We start from the raw sequence: 24,273 nt of genomic DNA, 5'->3' as shown, positions 1-24,273 counted from the left end.
CTTCTACTGTGGACTTTAGCTAAAGTTAGCATCCAGTGCGATGCACTACTGCCTCCTTCTGGTTTGGGTTGAGTTATCCCTTGCAACCTGCAGCAGTGCTGTCAATATTAGCAGTGGTCAGCAATTGGTGGCCCGTGGGCCTAAACTGGCCCGCCAGCATCAGTAGCTGGCCTGGCAGATTATTTAAAGGTGCCATACGTAAGAATGTGGCCAAAAACGGTTACTGCATTCAAATTCAAAATACAGAGGTCTTTTAGGTTTTGTTTTCTGACGTAACTGGCAACCCGTGCTTGCTCGGCAGCTGAGACTCTTCCAACTGCAATGATTGGTAGACAACTAAGGTGGCGCCACATGCCAAAACATGATTTCAAAACATAAACATGATTTGCAGTCTGCAAAATATATTTTTTAATGCAAATATTTTGTCTGTACTGTTGTTGTTGGTGAGTTCAGTTTGTTATATGAACATATTCCTGAGTCTCTGTGACATATTAGGAGGATCTTATGGCCAGTTGCTTTAGATTTATTACACAATTCACCTTTAACAAATCTGATCTTAAATTAGTTGCTTATCTTCACAAAACAATAAAAATTTCATATCAAGTTCAGCGCTTTTATTATGATTTAAAAATAAAATAAAAACCCAGCTGTTGTCATGGACAGCCAGATTTGGGGAGTAAATATCCGTGAAATAACTATAAGAAGCAGTAATTCTTCAAATGTAATTATGTATTTTAATTATGAATTGAATATAAACAGTACGAGTATGTAACTCACACAAGTTTGTCTTCGTAACAGGCTGGTTATTAAAGACAACTCCCACATCATTATTGTTAGATTAAGGCAGCAAACACAACAACAGTCGTTTATTATCTATTAGGATATGGAACATATACAGAAAACAAGTGATACAGGTTTTTCGTTGGACACAAAAAAAATAGTTAAAGTTGTCCTGGAGGGGGATGTTAAAAATCATGGAACTGAAACTTCTCCATATTCTCCTGCATATAGTCTCTACATTCGAGGATATATGAGATGCATGTGCGGTTCAGCTCAAGCTCTTTGTCTTGAATCTGTAATAACACATAAAAAAGACAACAATAACAAGAATGTGAGTCAGGCACGTTGTCAGTTGTATAAAGGATAAATTGGGGCTGCTCGCTCTGAGGTAATCCACCTCCCTACCTCTTTAATATGGGCCACTACCCAGGCTTCGACACCTGCGACCAACTGAGTCTCCCAGTCGTTGATCTTCTGCAGGTGGTTATCATGAGCCGTGGCCAGAGCATCCATCACCGCGTCTTTGTCCATAAACAGCTGCACAGGGAAACACGGCTGTGATGGGGCTGAGGGCACTGACACGGGTAATGAACCATGTCCTCACACCACATGACCAACTGAGATTAATCTCTGTCATCCCCCAGTAACATATGTGATATGGATTCTTTTATACGGTATATTTTCATATTTATTCGCTAAAGTTATCAAGAGACTGTGAGGATTTTAAGAGAGCGTAGCTAAATTATAACACAGGCGAGTCAACATGGCAGAGTGTGCAGATGTTAGGTTGTAATTTAATAAACTTAAGACTCAGTCTTCAACATAAGACTATAATTGTCCACACCGGCTATAGTCTTGTATAAACGGGATACTTAGGTAAGTACAAGTATCTTGAAGTGGAAGTCATTTTTTTTACTTCAGTAAAAGTCTTAAAGGTGCCATATGTAAGAATGTGGCCAAAAACGGTTACTACATTCAAATTCAAAATACCGAGGTCTTTTAGGTTTCTTTTTCTGACGTAACTGGCAACCCGTGGTTGCTCGGCAGCTGCGACTCTACTGACAGCAATGATTGGTAGATGGCAGTAGGTGGCGCCACATGCCAAAACATGATTTCAAAACATAAACATGATTGACAGTCTGCAAAATAGATATTTTTAATGCAAATATTTTGTCTGTTCTGTTGTTGTTGGTGAGTTCAGTTTGTTATATGAACATTATTCCTGAGTCTCTGTGACATATTAGGAGGATTTTATGGCCAGTTGCTTAAGATTTATTACATAATGCACCTTTAAGTTAAAGTACAAGTATCTTACCTCTTGGTAGAGGTTGAAGTCACTTTTTTACTTCAGTAAAAGTCTTAAAGTATATGACATTTACTGTACTTTAGTATCAATAGTAATAATGAAGTATTTGTATATTTCGTTACATTACAAAACTGTCCATCAGATGTATTTTTTAGTAAAAAAAAAAAAAAGACAACATACCATTCTAACTCCTTCCGGCATGTTCTCAACCCGATCGCCCGTGGCCACTTTCTTCAGAGTAGCCACAGCAATCTCTTGCAACTTCCGGTGATAATTATCCTCTAACTCTCGACACTGGGCAAATGTATGATTGGGTCAAAGAAGCCATTTTCCAAGGATTGCATTATTGACAAAACAGGCAAATACAATGAGACTCAGGTTTAGTTTAAACTGCACCCAGAGTGCAAGCATATGATAGACATCATACTGTGGTGAATTAATTTGACATTTCATTAAGATACATTTCTCCAGAATATATTTGCGCTATAAATGGCAACAGTTGATTTAAAACTATAACAGTAAACCATGGTGAAAGAGGATATATTCCTTGAACATATTCAATGAAGTTGGCCGTCATCTCTGAGAGGTTGGTCTCCAACTCTTTGATGAGGTCCTGAAATAAATAAAAAAAGAGCAGTGTGTGTGGGTCATCTGTCATCTGTCTCGTCACATGTCGACCACACCTACCTCCATCTGGCTGCCAAGCTGAAACACCCATGACATGAGGCTGTTGCAAAGCTGTTGGATGTCATTATTGTGGTGACTGAGGCTGACGTCCACTGCGTCTGAGTCCGATAACTGCTGCAGCTCCAAAAGCACCTACATGAAAGCATGAATGAAGAGTTTTTAACCAGTCTTTCAGCAGATTTAAAGGGCCAATGTGTTACATTTACCAGGGTTTGTTGGCAGAAATTCAAATACACCACATATATATCTGGATCGTGTAGCCTTAGAATAACAATCCCTTTAAATATATGCATATAGTTTTGAGGATAATAGTTAAAGCAGTCATTAAACTAAAATTCTTACTCATATTGTAGATGAAACAAAAGACACATAGCAAACATCATCCCTATATCACCTACTGTAGGCCAATGTTGAGGACATTCTCTTCTGCTGGTGAAAAATTAAATAGAGAACTTCTGCTGGCCCACAAGGTTTTATTTTCTTTCCAAGGAAAAGGTCAATCTTCACAGGAGAGTGATCGTAGCTGGAGAGAGATCCAGATCATTGTGGGCTCTCCACATTTATACCTGAGCAACTGCCGTTTCGCATTCCTCCAATGGACAAGGAGTCTACCTTTCCAACCAGTGTTTCCACACCTTTATTATTACCTTTGTCTACTGTAGGTATCAGGGAGCCTACAGAGGAGGCTGCCATCTTGTGCTACTGTGTGTGTACCAGCAAGAGTGCACTTTGAAGTGGAAGTTTACCCTGTTCACGTGAACCAAAAAAGAAGAAAGAGGAGGAGGAGGAAGCAGGCGAGAGAGTGGAAGAGTGCAAAAGAGAAAATAATTTAAATCCTTCCTTGTACGTGAAGCCCACCATTGTTCCCTGGAAGGCTTGGAAACGAGAGGTGTAAAAGCAGGAGTCCTCTGTCCATTCACACCTTTCACATGTTTATTGACTGTGGGAGTACCCAGAGAGAACCTATGCGCGCCTGGGGACAAGATGTCAACTCAAAACAGAAGACCCATGAAGCAACAATGCTCGCCACTGCTCCACCGTGTGACCCAACACTTTAATATGTTCATCTGTTCAAGATTCTTGTGCACAAGACTTCATTATCCTTCTCAGCTCACCTGTTTATGTTGCGGCTCAAATTCTGCCAATATCTTTGCTGCTCTCTGCTGGTAGTCTGTCACAGCCTTTGTCTGACCCCTCAGGAAGGAGTTCACCTCTGCCTCTCGTTGCTTATGCTCAGCCAAGCCCACTTCAAACAACTGCTGGCAAAGTGCCACCATTTGCTGCTCAAATGTAAGTGCGCGGTCAAGGAATTAAGCCGCAGATGAATATGTCAGAAACACCTGCGGGAATGAGAAGAAACAAAGGATATGTTTGAAGCAGAGGAGCCACTCCTGCTACACAGTGTAGTGTCTCTGCCTCTGGATCATCTTTGACCATGCTCTTAAACAGACACGATCTATTGAGGAACTCCACAAAGGCATCCTGCAGGAAAAAGAAATGTACGGACGTTAAACCTGTGTGCATTTTTCAGACAACAAACACTCATTGGGCCACCAAACCAGAGCTTTACGTCACCGTGTGTAGTTGGAGTTCAGCTTTCTGTTGTTTTTCAGCATCCAAAACTTGTTGTTTCTGCAGCTCTTCGTGTCTCATTTCCTCAATGACACAATAGTACTTGGTAGAAGCTTCTTTTTTCTGCACATATAGACACATGCCGGTTAGATATACATCAACACAAACTGGCTAAAGCATAGTTACATAGCAACATTACAATAATATCTTTGTTTTTACTCACCGTCTTTTCATTTAGTAATCTGTAATCCAGATACATCAAGTTTGGAAAGTGAGCAGCGATGAACAAAGTGTAATCATCCTCCTTGGACACAGGATTTCCATAGAGGTTGAGGGTGAACAGATTCTTGAATTTCTTGAGATAGAGCACCTTTGAAATGCATTTGATTTACATTAGGTTGTAATGTAAATCAATTCATAATTAAAATAATACGTGACGTGATCATTTAAATATTTGTTTACGTTGTCCAGCTGTTCCAGGAGGTTGTTTGCGAAGCTGAAATTAGTTATTTTCTCAAGCTTATCCATGTTTTCAATGACCGAGATTTTGTTGTCGCATAAATTCAGCAATTCAAGCTTCCGCAGAGACTCCAGACCTTCAATTTTCTTTATTCTGTTAAAAGACAGGTCTAAAAACACATTTAGACATTCACTGTGCACATATATTAAAATATTGGTGTGTGTTTCATGGACTTGAACCCTTACAAAATAAGGGTATAGTAAATACAAAGCTTCATCTTACTAAGCCAGGTCAGATTCAAGAGATGATCCAGGCCCTCAATCCTCTCTATGAGATTATTGTTCAGATCAAGTCTGGTCAAGGATGTGAAGTCCTTTAAGTTGCTAATCTTCAAGATGTCTGTTAACAAATAAATTCTCAAATTGATTAACCCAAATTCTTCTTCCAACTGATATATTTAAAAAACAACAAAAAAAACCAAAAAAAAAACAAACTATAAAGAAGTATGGACTCACTTAGGTATTCCAGACGTACTTTGAGGACATCTTTTAAGTCTTTTCCCTCGACCTTGTCGACCCTCCCAGCGTGATCATGAGGCGTTTGCTCACCGACTGCTTTCTGCAGAATCTCGTCACTCATCAAAATGGGCTCAGATTTATCACAGAATCCACTCATGCTGACAAAGGGCTATAGTCCCGCTTATGCTTCACTGGTCCCTCTGCTCATAGAAAAAAGTACAGATTTATTATTAATATGGAAATGTATTCACCAGTATATCAATTTTTACCTTTAAGTGTATGGCACCAAATCACAACATACAGTACATCATCTCAAGACACTTTATAATAAGGCCATATAATATTATAGAGAGAAAACAAAACCCAGCATCTCCACACTTGGCGTCATTGGAGAGAAATGTTTTTTTCCTTTAAACATGAATAAACCAGAACCAGACTCATAGATGTACAACTACCAGGCTCAGCTGGTTGTGGAGAAAATGGGAGAGAGAAAGGGGAGGGAAACAATAAAATAAGACAAAATACTGACCAATGGTGTAGCTAGGAATCCTAGCCCAGGATAGCACCGTATTAACATGATTATATTAAAAAACTACCTACCAAAATAACTGTAAAACTTAACCGTTGTTTTGTCAAATGTAGAGTTCTCAAGACCAGGGCTACACGTTGTAGTACCTTGATGTTCCCTGTTGTTTACAAACTGTTGCTAAGCAACTGTTTGGCTTGAAGCTGCGTTCAAGGACGGTCAGACGATTCTGCTCAGAATAATCCTTTATCTTCCAAATAGACTTACAACTGACATTGCCAGAAGATTTCGACAGTTTTTTGTTTTTTTAAGCAACTATTAAGTATGAAACAGTCAATAGCAGTAAAAATGTTTGCAGTTGCAGTATAATAAAGGCAATATATTTTTGACTGATATTGATATTTCATTACCATTGCAAACAATTATTATTGTGATATCTGCAGTGGACCTGATCAATAAGGTTAAAGACCCTCAAAAGTGCAATGACGATAAGAATACACACCATCTGATTTGTTGTTTTAGCAATTGTAATTGTTTCTCTATCAACTTATCATGAAAATGTCAACAAATATCCACAGTGAAAAAGGTCTATTACACCAGGATTACTCAAGACATGCTTGAGCAGTACATATATGTATGTATGTATGTATGTATGTATGTATGTATGAGTTTAACTGAATGAAAGTTTGATCATTCATTCACTCCAATAAAATCCAAATGCCAAACATCACAGAACTGGACTTGCATAAAAGCAACACAAATTGAGAGTGGTACCCATTTTGTATAGTACTGTGTACATTCTTGTTTTTATATATTCATCTTGTAATATACTGTCACCATTCTCCAGCAGTAATTGTTTACTGTTTACTGTCTTATTCTTTATCACGAGCCTATTTTAACAGACCAATTTTTTTACGAATTTCACGTACGTTAAGTCAAACACGACCACAAAACGGATAATTCCATGCACAGGAAAATGTGCATTGAACGCAGCTTGAGTTGTTAAATATGATTGACATTGCTTCTAGTCAATCATATTGGGTTATTTGGGCGTCTTGACCAATTGGATTCGTTTATGGGCGGGACTTAGTAAGAGCCGCCTCTGGGCCTCAGCCTCTGTCATTCTTGAGCGGATTGTTTGTTGTCAAAATGGAGTTTTTACTCGGCAATCCGTACAGCACTCCCGTGGGCCAGTGTGTAGGTACGTTAGCTTTGAAACAATTCATTACAGATGCGATACTTTCTCCAAAACACTGAGTGTCGGCGCGGACAAACATTTGTGTGTTTTCTGCTGTGATTTGGCAGTGGAAACAGCGAGCTAGCATCATCCCTGCAAACGTCATCCACTTGGCGTGAGCTTCCCGCTAGTGTTAGCTTGCTAATCTTACCTGACTTAGTCGTATTTAATCACAAGTCACTATTAACCAGCTTTTGTGAAGACGGTGTAATGTAAGACAATGAAATTAGAGGCGGACCGTGTAATGACACGATGTGTAGAGACTTGTAGAACCGAAACCAAGTTTCAGCTGAGTGTTTTTTTTAAGTTGCTGAAGTAAAATTGACAATACTTTTTGGTTGAGTGAATAATATGGATGATGGATACACGGAGGAGATCTGGTGCCCATTGGTTCCGCTGAGACGAAGACAGACGTGGCTTATTTACACCATCATTTTGTGTTTGATTGCGTCAGTCTTTGTACATCTTCCCCCATTGTTTCAAAATTTCATAGTTAAATCAAACTCCACCCAGCCTTGTTGTGTCTGTATCTTTGGTGATCACATTTCTGCGAGAGCTACACAAATAACAAGTTGGGGACTTTTATGTTCCTGTTCCATTCAAGACCCTTAACTATCTTAGATGATTTCTTACACTGACAGTGGTAATGTATTATTATTATTATTATTATAATAAGTCTAATAATTATTAGGGATGAATTGATACATACTCAGTATCGGTCTGATACTGGTCAAAATCACTGGATCATACAACGGACATATACAAATTTAGAATCCGATACGATCCAAAAATAAATATCACATGCTCCTCTATGCACAGACTTTCATTAGCAGCAACATTTCATAAATACATAAATTCAGCAGTCAGCGATCAAGGGCACCATGTTGTTGAAACATTCACAGCCAGATTTGTGTGACTCACTAATCAGAACTCTCACAACAAACAAACCAATGTGGTCCAAACACTAATTTCTCTCCCTACTAGTTTATGGAAAATTAAAGTATGCAACAGCCATCACAGTGGCGTTTTTCTGGCTGTCACAAGTTTAAATGTCTCGTGTCATTAAGTACTTTTTTTAAGATAGAATGTAGAGAAACTGAACGTACAACTTTACTCCAGCTCATTGATGCAACTAGAAACAAATTGTTTTGAGGGTGAAATTCTTCCTTCATGACCACCTACTGGTCAGCTGCTATGTGCCATGAAGACTAAGGCACCAAACGCCAAACATCACGTCTAGTGTTTTACTCGCAGACAATCCTCTTGTTCAGGTTCAAGTGAGCGTCATGCTTTATATCTCAGATTTTCCCATTTCACATAGATGGCTGTAACTGCAATGTGTGCCTGTGGTTGCTGAGTTGCTGCACTGTGTCGTACCGGAGCCAACTGTCTGGCTGTTAAAGCAAGGTGAAGGATCGACTTACCTGACAAAATTAGAAAGAGACAGACCGAGGAGACATAAAGCAACTGATAAGAGATACACAATGACAAGAAAGGGTGTTGGAGGTGGTGAACAATGTGTGTGACTGTGACAGCTTTCCACTGGTAAAGCCATGTGATCGACTGGTTTCACTGGTGTGGTGTTGATTCCCAGGACTGGAGAGACTGACAAAACATCATGAATGAATGCACTCGGCAGGCATTTCACTTCATTAGCAAGGCTCTTATTGTCCAGGGTCATTGTAACTTGTTTTCACATGGAGGAAATCACATGTTTTCTTTATCCTCTCTGCCACCCATGCTCTGCCCCCTTAAACCTGACAGTCCCCTTATGGAGATTATACGGGATGTACTCGTGGATGTGGCTGGTTAATTCTTCCTCACTCATGTTCTTGATGCTGTTTACAACCAAACACAGAGACACATTCGGGTTTTTTTAGAAGCGTCCTATTTCTATTTTTGTATAACCGTCTCTCTGTAATTGCCCAATGGTGAGTTGATAACAAGTTGTTGAGAGCACGAATCAGTCATGGCTATTAGGCTCCATGTCGGAGCCTCCTTAAAGGAAGGCCCAGTGAGAATTTTTAGTGCTTCCATCCATCCATTATCTACCGCTTTATCCTCCACCAGAGGGTTGCGGGGGGTGCTGTGCCTATCTCAGCAGACATTGGGCGATAGGCGGGGTACACCCTGGACAGTTCGCCAGTCCATCACAGGGCCACATATAGACAAACAACCATTCACTCACACACTCACACCTATGGTCAATTTAGAGTGACCAATTCACCTAATCCCCATATTGCATGTTTTTTGGACTGTGGGAGGAAGCCGGAGAACCCGGAGGAAACCCACGCACACACGGGGAGAACATGCAAACTCCTTGCAGAAAGGCCCTTGTTCCGAAGATGTTCCAAACGGGGCTCGAACCCAGGAACCCGGGTCTTCTTGCTGCAAAGGCAAGAGTGCTAACCACTACACCAACCGTGGGCCCACTTGCTGTAGTTAAAAAAGAAAAGAAAAACATTTTTTGTTTCACTGAACATCCCACCCCAGTGACGACTATTCTATATAACAGATCTATAACAGATCAGCTTTCACAGATAGGATGGATGGACTTGGGGGACAGGAGAGGAGGGAGGAGACACAGTCTGGAACACACTGATGACAGTTTATCACTGTAGCTTCTCACATTCTGAATCACAATATTTCTTTCCTTTAAATGGTGAGTTGGAGTGTCCAGGCCTCTGTGGCCACTTCTTGTATACGTTTAGGAGCGAGCACATTTACACATCACAGCCACTCTCAGCTTCACTTTCTCCCATGACAGGTAGATTGTTTCCACTTCCACCTTTACAATCTTTTACAAGTGCAAATGGATCAAAGCAAGACATGAAAACTTTTCCTGTAGTAGCTTCACATTATAGCTACTCTGAAGCGTCTGAGTGGGCTGTTGTAGTTGTGTTCATATGGTAAATGGTCTGTATTTATAGTGCTTTTCTAGTCTTGATGATGCTGCTTTACACCGGCTGAAGGACGACTCGATCCACCACTGAGCTACCGTCGCCCCTAATGTGTTGCGCAGTGCTAATGTTGCTGATATTTTGTCATTATATGATGACGTTATACTGTATGTTTCTGGAAATTCAGAAGTAGGTTAATTAGTTCATGTCAAGTTAACCTTTGAGTTGAAGCAGTGGTCATCATTGACTGGCTGTGGTTGTTTTTATGTTAAAATTAGAAAGGTTTTGCTTATTTCTTGAGACAATGACGTAGATATAAACACATGCATAAGAGTAAAATAACATATGACTAAACCTGCGTATTCTGTCATCGTCTTTGAGGACATAACTCATTTGTTTGAATCACTGCAGTCGCCACAAGGTGACTTTTGCACACAGCAATTGATACTTTCAATGTTATGCAGGGCACAGTTTGCTTTTAATAAGTGTCCAGTGACTTTGGCGCAGGCGACAACTGAGCCAGACTAAACATGCAGCATCATGCTTGTAAGCGAGACAGCTGGCACATTGCAAACACTGGCACGGGCACCAAAACTTAAGCTTTCTTCAGCGACAAGCACAGTGCTGGTTCAGCTTGGTGCAGAACCAAGAATAAGCAGAACAACAATTAGTATCTGTTCTCAGTTTTGAAAAAGTCCCTGGCTCTCTCTTTTTCTCTCTGCTACAACAACACCAGACATCTTAACACACTTCAGCCGAGTCAAATATGAATTAAAATACTGATAATATTGTTGTTGAACTGTTTGTGTTTTATTTTAGAGAGGGCCACAGATGGAGGACTGCAGAACGAGGACTGGACCCTCAACATGGAGATCTGTGACATCATAAATGAGACGGATGAAGGGTGAGCTTCATGGAGTTCCTGATCATTGTGTTATTATGTTCTAACGTGTATGTTTTTAATTTAATGTATGCAGAACTCGTAAGGTCATTTGTACCAAAAAAAAGTGTATCACTCGCTCAAGCAGTTAATACACTGACTTACTGTGTTTCACCAGCAGACACCGCATGACAGAAAGCCTTTTGTTTTCTATAGGTGTCTGTGACAGAACAAATGCAATTCTTGTACCAGCCTCCTACACTGGAAGATGTCCAGCCTACAATGATTTATAAGATAGCTTCTACAAATAATTACATTTCTTTCCAATAGCAGTGCATTGGAAGATCAACATTATTTTTGATAACATGCTTTTTCAACTGTGTATGTATTGCTAACTCTATTTTATTAGCTTGCAACAGCACTAGTTCTTGAACATGTTGTTCTGCCTGTGATTTTCTCACATACAGTAAAACCATTACATTCACTTGTGATAAACATGTCCCCCAGAGAAAGTCATCACTAAGTTACAGGAGGACATACTAAAAAGATCATACTTTGATTAAATGTATTTTCTAATATGTTTTATTGTATTCTGTCTTCATCGCTGTCCTCTTTTCCGTTTCCCCCAGCATTTCACATTCTCTTCATGCCTACACACACACTCATTGTACTGGCATGCGACATGGGTTCTCTGTCACACTCAATGGCACACACGCAGTGACAGAGACCGTGTTCATCATCACAGAACACTAAACGTCTTGTCCTCAAGATGTTCATTAGTTCTGCGTCACCCCAGAGTTAGAATAAACATTTTTTGACCAAAGAATATTTACATTTTCTAATTTTGATCAGAGCAATAATGAATGCTAAAAATAGATGCACTACACTCTATCATATAATCCTAAACCTAATAGGGACCTAATAGTCACCTAGCAGACAGTTACATTTACAGACAAGTGTCTAGAAATGCCGTATGTAAAACATCTCATACTTAATATAATCTCCTGTCTTCAATCACGACTAAATAAAAGCCTGGTAGAAAATGTGAACTTGGTAAATGTACGAGAAACTTATGTTTGGTCTGATCTGCAGTGAAAAGATCGGCAGTCGCAGGCACAGAGCCAATGAGCTCTTCATGCTTGGACAGCTTTGATCCTGTTCATTGGAGAAACACAGTCCCGCGAAAAGCAAAAACAAAAGAAACAGATGGTGTGACGATGCATCTCGGTTTTAGTCAGACTGTTGCGCTGACAGACTGCTTGGCATGTGTTCTCGTGTGGCACACAAACAAATGTATTCCAACAAAGATACTATGCCTACTCTTAGTCTAGGTCTTTTCTCTCTTGACTCCCTCTAGGCCAAAAGATTCCATGCGAGCACTGAGGAAGAGACTCGGTGGCAACAAGAACTTCAGAGAAGTGATGCTGGCGCTAACGGTAAGGTGGCAAATCAGTGGGTCTTGTGCCGTTAAAGTGGCTTTAAACCTTGGAACCTTTTGTGAGGGTTTCACTCTCATAAAGCCTCGTCTGTTGTGTCCTGCTGTTGTCGTTTGCATGCTTTACAGTTTTTATATTCCTCATCAAAAGGTTGCTCCCTGCATTAAACCTGGCCTCTCCTGTTGTGTTGTCCGTCACTTTACACCACTGCGTCTTTTCTCTCAGTCTGACATTGCTCGTCTTTCATTTTCTTTATAGCAGCCATTGCCTCCTCCCTCTATCTTTGATAGCTCTGCTGGTAAACGCTCCTCTGCATCCTGACTGAGATGTTTTGTGAACAAGTGTGTCTTTTCTTTCTCTGCAGACTTTCTCTGTCTCTGTTTGTAATCCTCTGCCTCTCTGCAGGTACTGGAAACATGCGTGAAGAACTGTGGCCACAGGTTTCATGTCCAGGTGGCCAACAGAGATTTCATCGACGGCGTTTTGGTCAAAATCATCTCCCCGAAATCCAATCCTCCAACTATAGTTCAAGACAAAGTGCTGTCGCTCATACAGGTATTCAGCTTTCTTCAGTCATTTGGAGCTTAATCATCATTGTGTGAATTTATTTGACAGGATTTGCACACAGAGCAGTTAAAAGTATTTATTTTTTACTGTGACGTAATCAGGAAACTGTGATATAAATGTGTGTGTGTGTGTCTCTTGTCAGGCCTGGGCCGACGCCTTCAGGAGTAGCCCTGATCTTACTGGTGTCGTCCATATTTATGAGGAACTTAAAAGGAAAGGCATTGAATTCCCAATGGCAGACCTGGATGCACTGTCTCCCATCCACACGCCACAGAGGGTGAGAAGACCAACGCACGGGTTACAAAACACATGCATTTTCACTTGGCAGTATTCTAAAGGGCTATAATTTTTCTTTTAACCAGGGTACACCTGAGGTGGACCCAGCCATGATCAAGTACCTCGCCCCTAAATCACCCGCAGCCGAGAGTCCTAAACCTGCCCCGGCTCCTGTTGCTGCTGCGCATGCCTCCACCGCGCCCAGCCCCATCACAGCTACCCCTGAACAGGTGACATCAACAGCTGTCGTATTCATTTGCACTTTACTCGTTGCTGTAATCGTATTTTGCATGTACGAATACATTCATTTCACTGGAGATGTGCCTTATACCTGCATGCCAAGGAGAGCAGCGTGGTTCATCTGTTACGACGTGCCACATCACACCATAATGAAAGTATCTCAACTTCATGCAGCCTTTTAGCACTTGGGCTAAAAGTATGTCAAACCTTTATTTTTTATCTCTACATATGAATTAAACAGACAAGCTGGGGTAAGGGAAAAGCACTAGTAATCCTTTCATTTAGATTTTTTTTCTAAGCCTCGCTGAATTACTTCATTAATTCAGGGAGGCGGCATCTCTGCTCTCCCAGTTTTTGATTGCTGAAGTGCAACACCCCAAGAAAAGTTTTTTTTCAAACGGTTTAGACGCTGCATGATAAAGGTCAATTTCACCAGAGTCTGTCAGCAACTCTTTATCCAGAGTTCAGTCATTAAGTGTAGAGATTTTAAAGCAGATTACCGTCTTTCACAACTATTCTGCTGCCTTCTGGAACATGTGCTGTGACCTTTGACTCTCTGTGCTTTCAGATCGCTCGGCTGCGCAGCGAGTTGGACGTCGTGAGAGGAAACGTCAAAGTCATGTCAGAGATGCTCACAGAGATCGTCCCTGGCCAGGAAGATGCCTCTGACCTAGAGCTGCTGCAGGTTAGATGAATACACAGTACAGTTCAGTCTAACTGCACACGTGCAACTCATTTACTTATTTTGTGTTTGACCACATGGCTTCACATCACAATTAACAGTGGGAACGTGGTTTGATTGGTTAGTGTTTAATGTAGTTTTGAAAATCCATATTATTCGTAGCCATCTGTTAAGAGGTCACAATTTTATCCCTCTCTTACTTAAAGACAACAAGGAGATTTAGAGCTACAAGCTTTGAGATTTCTTCCAAACTAACCTATTTTCAGCCACTAGGGGGAGTGCTATCCTAGGTTTTCAGAGGTAACTCCAGCACAACTTCTCATCATTCAGCTGGCTGTGGTAAAAGCCTTTGAATTGATCATTAACCAATGGTATTAAAAAGTTTAATCCCCTTAGATAAGGTGAACTTGGGTATTTGTGTCAACTACAAACTTCAGATTTTGTGCTCAGGAACCCTTTATAGTTGGTTTTGATAGTTATGTAGGGGGTTTTCAGACTGATTTACTCTCTTTTGTCCTCAGCGGTTTTTGACAAAACATTTAGAAAATGTCTGTGAGTTGTTTGGAGCTCGTAGAATACATATTACGTTTATTGTAAAGCAATTTCCTCAATTTAAAAAAAAAAGGTTTCCACCCATTCTGTCAAAATTGAACGATAGACTGTCTGACACAATGATTTGTTAATAGGAGCCATTAGTTTATATACAATTTCTAGTGTGTCCTATGACTGCATCTCACTCTTTGTGTGTGTATTTGGTCGTCTGTTGAATTATCGGTTGATGACTTTGATCTACAGTATACTGTATGTCCATGTTCCAATCTTTTAAGGAGTTGAACCGGACATGCAGGGCGATGCAGCAAAGAGTGGTCGAGCTGATTTCACGCGTTTCTAATGAGGAAGTGACAGAGGAGCTGCTCCATGTCAATGATGACCTCAACAACATTTTCCTCCGATATGAGAGGTACAGTCAACTGAAACATCCATTAGTTTATTTCATTAGCAAAACAGGGGAGGGAAATATTTCTTTTAAGATGCTGTGATGATCAGAAAAACACACTTAAAGTTGAATTCATGTCTTTCATAGCCTTCTTTGTGATGGTAATATAGTTTTTGCATGCCCAACTGCTTAAAGTTTTTGCTCATTGTACTCTCTATCTCCCTTTATCTCCAACCCTCTGTGATAATACGCTTACCTCATTACTTTTAAGACAGTCTGTGGCTTCAAACTGTTAAAACCTGTCTTTCATAAGGTTTTTCTAAAGATGAATCGTAGATGAGCTTTTGAAAGCCACAAAGAATTATGTAGAACATTCAAAAGTTTTCGTGCTCTTCACAGGTATGAGAGGTGCAGGTTGGGTAGAGCTGCGCAGAACAATGGGGTAAGTACCATCAATCAACACTCTGCATGCAGCGCAATAGCAGATATCCAACGCCTCCAATTCTCTCTTAGGATTACCTCTATTCTGTTTGCTTTAAGCCTGTTTTCAGAAATATTTTGACAGCTACATTGCCTGTGGCAATAACTTTGGGGACACTGTGGGGGATGTTTCAAACACAAACGGGTCCACATCGCCGTTTGTTGTGCTAATTTTACTGTGTCGGTGTCTGAATTCACAACGCTCCACTGCAGCATGGATATGTTACATAAGTGCGTTGCTTTTGCAGCTTTGCAAAATCGGACATCGCAAAGCAGAAAGTGTTCCAACGTGTTATTCAAAGTGTACGTTTGCCAGTGTCTGTGATTTGCCAGACGACTGAGACGTCTCTCACTGCATCCCAAATAGCTGTTTGTGTCTGCATTCCCATGATCTTTCTGTGTGCTCTGTCTGTTTGTGTTGTGGCTAGCTGTCTGAGGCAAGTATGACGCCGATGTTCAATCCAAGCCAGTGTGTGTGGGTGAACAAAGTGATGAATGTTAAGGAGTTATCGCTTAATCGTCCCATACATTGTGTCCAATATTGTGTAGAATAGATAGTTTTCAGATTGTCCCCTTCTCACCTCCCTCTTTCTTTCTGTCTCATGCATCTGAAGTTGCGTGTTTAGTTTAGTGTTTATTCTACCCATAGACTGTATATAAAAACATGTACGTAGTCCTCTGATTTGAAAAGAAGCCCAGGAAGTCATTTTCATCTCAATCGCTATTTTCATGTCTTCTTCTTTCTTCTTCTTCTTATTTATTGCCTAAAATAGACGATAAAACATTGCACATAGGCATCTGTGAATTTCTGGTTGCAAAAACTGTCAACTCACCCCATCGAATTTGAATCTCATAGCTTCAAATCCTGAGATACTTTTTCAGCCGGAACACTACGTCCCTTTTTTATATGTATATGATATAGTCCCCTCTGTTGTTGCTGTGTCTAGCCACTAGTCCACAACTACTGACCCACAGTGTTGTTCGAGATTGTCAATTTTATCAACTTAATCTTTTTTTTCTGCCTGGCACTGCATGCTTATATTCGATCGTAATTGCTGACAGTCGACCTTCTTTTCTTTCCCTCTCATTTTTCCCCTTGACAGATGTTGAGTGAGGCCACAGATGACAACCTGATAGACCTGGGCCCTGGTTCCCCTGCTGTGGTCACGCCCAGGGTCACATCCAGCCCCCCACCTCAGTCCACTGTTGCGGCCACTGCCTCCCCACCTCATCACCCCACTACAGCATCACTGTCCACTGCTCTAGCTGGCCTTGGTAAGAACATAATGCATTACTGTATGTCTTGCCCTACGCCAGTCCTGACAATGGAGATTCAGCAGAGTGTAAAAAAAAAAGGCTCTTAATCTGGCTGCTAATGGGAAATAAGGCCATCAACGTAACTCACTGCACAAACCTGATTAAAGCGTACATGTATTGCATTTCTTATTTAAGTATAGGCAGCCACATAGTGCTGAATGGGAGATTTTAAAACTTCAGTCAAACTTAAATCTGCATTACATGTATTTTTTCACTTCTTTTTTTTGTTCAAATAATTTTTACCTGATCCTGAATTGTTCCACTTTTCCTGTCCTTCTCTCTTCCGTGTCCATCTCACTCCAGATGTAGGTTCAGACAGTGTGAGCGGCACTCTGTCGTCTCTACCAGGCCGCAAACAGGATGACTTTGACATGTTTGCCCAGACCAGGAGTAGCTCTCTGGCTGAACAACGCAAAAAGTAGGTCTGGATTTCACTGTGGTTCTGGTCTGAGCCCAGGTCCTCTCATGAATGCTATTCAGGGTCTCAGTATATTCAATAAATCCTACCCTTCCACACTTAAAAACTGTAATGGCACACAGCTGTGTTTTTGTACTGGCCCTTACCACATTTTCTTAAATGAGCTCATTCCCTCCATCTTTGCCAAGATATTATTGTATTTAGCAGTGTTTTGAACATTTTCGGCAAAGAGAATAAACATGAAAGGAAGTGAGACATGTTTCCCATTTGAGAAAAATGTGATAAGTGATTTGGCTGTGCAGCTGGTATGTCTTCTTGTGTGTTGTTTTTGTTTGTGCTGCGCTTCTGCGCTGTATCTTATCCATGTTGTTTATTGTTTTGCACACAGTGTAAAGTATGAGGACCCACAGGCGCTGGGCGGCCTGGCCTCAGCTCTGGATGTGAGACAGCACAACACAGGAGGGGTGAGTACACTGAAGCACATGGGTAATGAAGCTTTCACCCATGTGGAGTGTGGGTGCTGTGTGTTTTTTATTTACGTGGCTGTCAAAGGTTCCTGTTCCAGCATTTAGACACTCTCTGCATGTGATGGTCCGTATTACTGTTTGTTCAACAGTGATATTTCTCTTGTGTGTAGTGATACTTGAACTATAACCAAAGCTTTCTTTGGTGAATAAGTACCCAAAACTGATGCAAAATCTCTAATAATTTCCACTCATTGCATTTGTCTTGGGTAAGATCAAAGTGGTTATCAGCTTTTCTCTCTCCAGTTCCTGTTTACCTTTACAGTTTGCACAGAAGATCAAACACAAAGGGTCACATGTTAAGTTCAATATATCCTTGTTGGCCAATGTATTTGAATGGTTATCACAAAATACGCAGATTGTGAAACTTGTAGTCACACAGACACAAATACACACAGGCACAGACACGCACACAATCAGTGGTGACATACCATCCATTTTTAAGTTACCCCGGGTGCTGTTTTTGAAGCAGTACTTTTAATTCATCTGTATTTTCATTTCTATGGAATGAACCTTTCTCCCATTTTTTTTTCTCTCTCGCATCATTTGTCTCTTTAAATCAAAATATTCTCTTGCATATTTGACTTTTCCTCTGTCTCTCTCTCTGCACTGTATGCTGTGGTGGGGGCCTGCTACCTTTCTTCTCTTGTGTAAGGTGTTGTTCTGTTGTTGATTCAGCTGAGGGTAAAAGGTGATGATAACCCAGCAGATCAGGAGCTGCCCATAGACAGCTGGCTAATTACCCAAGGAATGGTGAGGACTCCATCCTCAGTGTGTCCTCCTCCTAACACTCCCTCATGTCTGCCATCACTCCTGCAGTCAACCTCCTCCACCATCACCCATGGCCCTCATAAGCTGCACTTCATTTTCAGCCTCATTGCACTACTCTGTCCTAGAATGCTCAAGGAGGACCAGAACCCACAAAATCTTTCTCCTTCCCACCACCTCCCATATCTATCTAGCTCAGATGATATACTTTAGTGTTGGGCAATATGACAATACATATACCACTGGTTTTGCTGAAATATCCATTTAAGATGTATTTTTATTGGCTGTAGTAAAATTAAATCTGCTGGATTTTATGTAATGTAAATGATTTGTTGTACCATTCACTCGATAAGCCAGATATCTTATCCGGCATTTGCAGACCAGTTGAATTTCCAGAAAATTCATTATTATGATCCATTGTGATATAGGGTTTTTATCCATATTGCTCAGCTCTACTGTAATTTATTGATAAGAGTACTAAACACTGACACTTTCCCCTCTGTGGATGAAATAATGAGTATATCTGGTCCTTGGGAGCATCCATATGCTGAATCCACCCCTTAACAGTCGCACACTAAAGTAATGGGGGAGTACAGATCCTTAAGCTACACAGCAAACTAAGTCCTATCAACAAAGATGGACATTAATATCGTACTGAAAATAAAATGACATCTGAGAATGAAAGATTAAGATAATTAAAAGCAGTTTGCTGTGTAGTGGTGAGTATTTGTGAGTGCGGTTTGTGGATTTTAAATAATACATTTAAGCTATGAGTTACGAACTCACATGTCCGAAATAGATATCACTAACATATTAGCATAACTATAAATTTGTTGCAGGTTTTTCCAAAATGAAGGATGATGCTTTTATCACTATAATTCCTGTGAGTTGGATTAGGGACACAGAGGTGTTATTGATCACTTTCCCTTACACACCTGCCTTCTACTCTGTGTGTTGTTTTTTTTTCTCTGAATCACTTTCACTGACCCACTGCCGTGGCTTTTCTTTCGATTTCCTCGTTCACCGTATCCACTGTGATCTCACAAGGAACCCCCATCAGTGTTCTTTTTCTAACAGGATGTCAAGAAAAAAATATTTCTTACATCTGTTCATCATTGACAATGGGTAGGCTGGCAGCGAAAGGACTAGGAAAAACTTGACACCTTTTCTGTTTTTTTTCCCCTAACAACAACAAACACATGCATGTACATTCCTTGTTACTTCCCATGTATGTATCTAAAGGTTTTCGTGCCATCAATTTCAACCCGCTTTTTGCCCCATTTACTGCTAATCCTGACTGTTTGTTGACATCGCCGACATGAATATAAATGTCCATCGTTCACTCTAACATGGCTTCAATAATAACAATCACTGCACACCATGCAGCATTGCTCATGTCCCGTGCGACCTGTGTGTGTGTGTGTGTGTGTGTGTGTGTGTGTGTGTGTGTGTGTGTGTGTGTGTGTGTGTGTGTGTGTGTGTGTGTGTGTGTGTGTGTGTGTGTGTGTGTGTGTGTGTGTGTGTGTGTGTGTGTGTGAGCCCTCCATGTTTGTGTTTGCCTCTCTACAGCCGCTTTTCCCAACCAATCAATCTCTTAATCGGTGTTCCAGTGATTTGCTCATTAACTAATGATGTGGAATGATTAACACTGCTGTGCGACATTAGCCGGCAGCTTTTGAGCCATGGCAGCTCTACAGAACTAATAAGAACAATACACAACGAGTAGCAGGGTGTTGCACTCGATAAAGCAGTGAGAGCACAGTGTTGGCAAAGCAGATTTTCTTTTTGTTCTCCCTTTGATTTGTTTTATTATTGTTATTTTTCCTAATTTGACACCTATTCTAGTTATTTGTGTGTGTTACAATTTTTGTTTTTGTTGTTGGGGTTGGGTGTCTGTGGCTTTGGTGCTGGCTGGTGGTTTGTCCATGGCTTTGCTCCATAGATCCCTGTCTCGCAGTCCTCTGTCATGGATGACATAGAGGAGTGGCTCTGTGCTGACGTGGTGAGACTTCTTTACCCTGATTTATATCTTCTCTATTTCTCCTCTACTTTCTCCATCTCTTTATTTTTGTTTGTTGTGTTTTGCTTTTATTCATTCACTTCATAACTGGGTACAAACAAAACTTCCTTTAATTTATCATCCTTTCATTCACTGTTCTCTAACTTATTTTCAGCAATGAGTGATATTTCTTCAGCTAACATGACACTAATAAATAAGTTCAAACATGATATGCTGGTCTTACTTGACGTATATAGTACATGTGGTGGTTGTGAACTTGGGCTCAAGAAGGTTTCCTGTTGAGTCCAACTGTCAGACGTGTGTGAAGGATGCATGACTGATGGATTCTTCATGAGCAGCTTTGTTTGGATTATTCTGTTTGAACTTTTGTATATGACTTGCTTTGTGAAATGTTTATGGTCTATATCTGTCATTGAAAGCAAAGACAATTCAGTAGTTTCTATTAACGTGTATTTTCCTTTTCCTTTTCACCTTGAATAGAAAGGGGATGCCAGTGAGGAAGGGGTGACCAGTGAAGGTACAGACTCAATTAATGTAAACAATTGTGTATCATCCACTAGCTTAAACGTGCTAAACCTTTAAAGTACATGACTGAAAGGAAAATAAATGTATTTCCTCCAGAGTTCGATAAGTTCCTGGAAGAGCGAGCAAAGGCATCAGACACTCTTCCCTCTCCTCCGGCAGCTAACCATGCTCACCCAGCCCGAGCCCCTGGTGGCTCCCTCAAAAAGGCTGAACGGACAGAAGACGCCCTCTTTGCCTTGTAGTATGTTCCCCCGAGAACCTTGATGCCTCTCCAGGGCATCTGAAGGACTCGTCAAATATGACCCCCCCCCCCCCAACAGTCTTTCTAGTCCCCTTTCACAGCTACTAGCTGAGTGGCAGTGCTCTAGCAAGTGATCTCCTCCTCTTTGTCATGCTTGTGCCACAGTGTTGCTCTAATGTAAAGAGTTCCAACATGTGTGCTGTGCATTACTGTGCTGCATTTTCACTATATATGGATGTATTAACCTGTTGTATGGGATGTACTACTTGCAGCCTTGCGTTTGTAACATTCCGCCAAAGGAGGGCAACCTGACTGTTTTTCTGATGTGGTTTGAAAAAAAAACAAAAATAACTTGGACTATTGCTGCGAGATTAATGAAATCTTTGGCTGCAGGTCCATGGATTGAGTCAGTATGGAAACAAAATTAGGACAATATTGTACTACATTCATCTGATTTCTAATTTATGCATTTATTGTTTTATTAATTCGTTCTGTACTCTGTACTAGCTCTGTGGTTATGGTTGATCCATGCATTTTTTTTTGTACACCAGACAGAGTTACAGTCAAAAAACTAATGTGTGCAATGGTGCCTGAAGCAATGTAGATACAATTAATATGTTGGCAGGCAAACTTTGCTAACTGGGAATGCAACAGCTAAAGCATAGCTTATTGTGTGTACCAGTATTTGTTTAACCAAAGGGATGTAGAGAAAAAACAAATTGAATCTCTGTAATGTAAGGGGAAGGAAGTTGGTCCATTCATATTTTCAGTCCTCTAAAAAGCTTCAACACTTAAACTAAGAGAAATATTTGAACTAACACGTGTAGCCATTCCAAAGACTATGAAGGCTTTAATGAACAGCTAGCTCTTAATATCCCTTGCTCATCAATAATCACGTTGTTGCGTCATGCACATTTTTCCTTCCCCTGCTATAATTAAGGTCAGTGCACTTTGAAGCAAAAACCAACCTGTATTTTCTCCTTTGTGTTTAAAAGATGGTTACTATTTTTCTAGGGGATGGGAAATGGCCTTTAGATTGACTTCATTTTGCACATAACTTTTCTAACCGTGTAATCACAGCTCCTGTTCCCACAGAAGTGGGTAGATGAACTGTCAAAAGTGTGATTGCAAAAAAGTATTAGAAATTGCACAAAGATACAAGCGAAAGTTGTTTTTCAAATTATCAAATGACTCAGCGCTGGCATTATTGTTAAATAAAATACTCTAAAGTATTAAAGGATGTATTTGCATAGATGGGTCCTCACTTATTCTATACTGAATAATGTATATACCTCAAAATACAATATTTCTGTATCTGGTCAAAATGTATTAGCTCATAAAACCCAGACGGCAGAAATGTTCATGTATTATCTGGTCCCCTGATTGTGTTTTTATAGGTCATGTAAGGATAAACATGCTTGTACCTGTGTTGGATCAAGCAAACACAGTTATACATTTCATGCATGCAGTCATATTTTCTTTTCAATGTCATTTCACGAGCTCTCATGCGGATTGTCTTGTTTTTAACATTACAAGCCTTGTCCATCAGAGGAAGTCCATTGAAATCTTCAACCCTAATCAGAGTTTCTTGTTTTATGAACAGTTTTCACCATAGTTCTCCCAGTGGAGGAAAATATTCATGATTGTGTGTCTATGTAATCACTATGATTTGTACCAGTTACAGTTGTAACCTCTATCACTAATGAGCTTTAACTGTCAGTTTTAATGCAGTATGGTCATATAGGTTCAATATGTTTGCCAGGCAACTGAGATAATAGCATTAAATTTGCTGTTGATTATTGTGATTTTTATTTTTTTATTTTATAAAACCATGCAGGCTTAAAGCATTACTAAAATGAAACAAGATCCTTTGAAAGGGACGTTTTATGTATATGTACAATGTGTTTCTGGATCGTTAACAGAGCGTCATTGTGTTACTTGCTTTTATGAAGCTCAAGTCTTTATAGCAACATGTATTCCTCGGAATTGTGGCTACATCTCAAAATTGTTACTGAATGTCTTTTAATATAGATAACGCAGCATTTAGTGAACATTTTGTGGACACAGATATGAGGCTTGTTTTCTGCTGTTTGGTCTCTTGTGGGTTTGGCTGTTCCATCTGCTGCCATCACGTAATGGTCAGATTTTTTTTGTTTGACCTAATGCACGTTGTACGTATGTAACTGCCCAATAAAACACTAGCAGTGTGTGACCTCTACCTCACAAATGTTTGTCGTTATTTTATAGTAAAGGATTGTGTCACAGGTTCTCTCCTTTTCTTCATGCATCTGCTGATGCAACATGGCATCAGTCAGTGAAAAGCACTGTACTGGCCATGCATTGTCACATGAACCCATCGCCCCCTCTCCCGTATGGTGGTTATGGGCACATCAACAATGATGCTCCAAAATCTTGGTACATGTAAAATGTAAACAAACTTTGTTTACACCTTGATATTTTAAGACTTTTCCCCTCTAAAAGTCATGTTTTTCAGTATGGTTAAGTTTCCACGAACATTTATACACACACATCCTGTGACAAACCACACTATAGTGTTGATGAGAATTATTGCTAATTATTATTGAATATTACTTGGCTTCTGTGACACTGACAACAACTTATTAGTGTTACCCTGGGTCACTGACCTAGTTTCACCCCATGCCTTTGTGTTCATGCTACAGTGAAGTCACATTAGGCGATGCTTCTCTGAAATGTGGACTGTATTTGTAATTTAATCCTATAATATGTATTATTTATTTATTTTTTTAATTTTCCATTATTTTTTTTTTTGCTAACATACAGTACATCCTCCTTGATTTCCTCCATGTGAACTGCTATTACATTATCCGGAGAGAAACACATGATGTAATCACAAGTCTCAGAGATGTGACGTCAGATCACCCCACTCGGCTCCCGAGCTTCCCATTGGACGATATCTCTGGTTCTACAGGACGTGCTACCGCTGCGAGTCATACA

The 24,273-nt window shown here is 40.3% G+C and overlaps 2 protein-coding genes across 2 annotated transcripts; one reads left to right on the top strand and one right to left on the bottom strand.

Moving 5' to 3' along the window:
- Window positions 1-965: 965 nt before the first annotated feature.
- On the bottom strand, window positions 966-5,480 carry drc3 (dynein regulatory complex subunit 3; the record flags this gene model as incomplete). Its single annotated transcript, XM_083895805.1, is given in 11 exon segments — window positions 966-1,073; window positions 1,186-1,317; window positions 2,267-2,380; window positions 2,774-2,905; window positions 3,889-4,084; window positions 4,086-4,255; window positions 4,349-4,468; window positions 4,569-4,715; window positions 4,808-4,974; window positions 5,088-5,204; window positions 5,321-5,480. Coding segments are annotated over 11 exon segments (1,563 nt in total).
- Window positions 5,481-6,971: 1,491 nt separating this feature from the next.
- On the top strand, window positions 6,972-23,488 carry tom1l2a (target of myb1 like 2 membrane trafficking protein a). Its single transcript, XM_083896413.1, has 15 exons — window positions 6,972-7,050; window positions 10,806-10,890; window positions 12,224-12,302; window positions 12,708-12,857; window positions 13,012-13,146; window positions 13,232-13,375; window positions 13,954-14,070; window positions 14,895-15,028; window positions 15,404-15,446; window positions 16,588-16,759; window positions 17,105-17,219; window positions 17,608-17,683; window positions 20,454-20,513; window positions 21,012-21,048; window positions 21,153-23,488. Exons 1-15 carry the CDS (start codon window positions 6,999-7,001, stop codon window positions 21,296-21,298), a joined length of 1,545 nt encoding a protein of 514 aa, XP_083752539.1. The 5' UTR covers window positions 6,972-6,998; the 3' UTR covers window positions 21,299-23,488.
- Window positions 23,489-24,273: the final 785 nt, after the last annotated feature.

The sequence above is a fragment of the Microchirus variegatus genome (genome assembly GCF_963457635.1).
Source record: "Microchirus variegatus genome assembly, chromosome: 10".
Lineage (NCBI taxonomy): Eukaryota > Metazoa > Chordata > Actinopteri > Pleuronectiformes > Soleidae > Microchirus > Microchirus variegatus.
The sequence above is the reverse complement of the archived record's forward strand: the minus strand, read 5'-3'. Positions and strand labels throughout refer to the sequence as shown.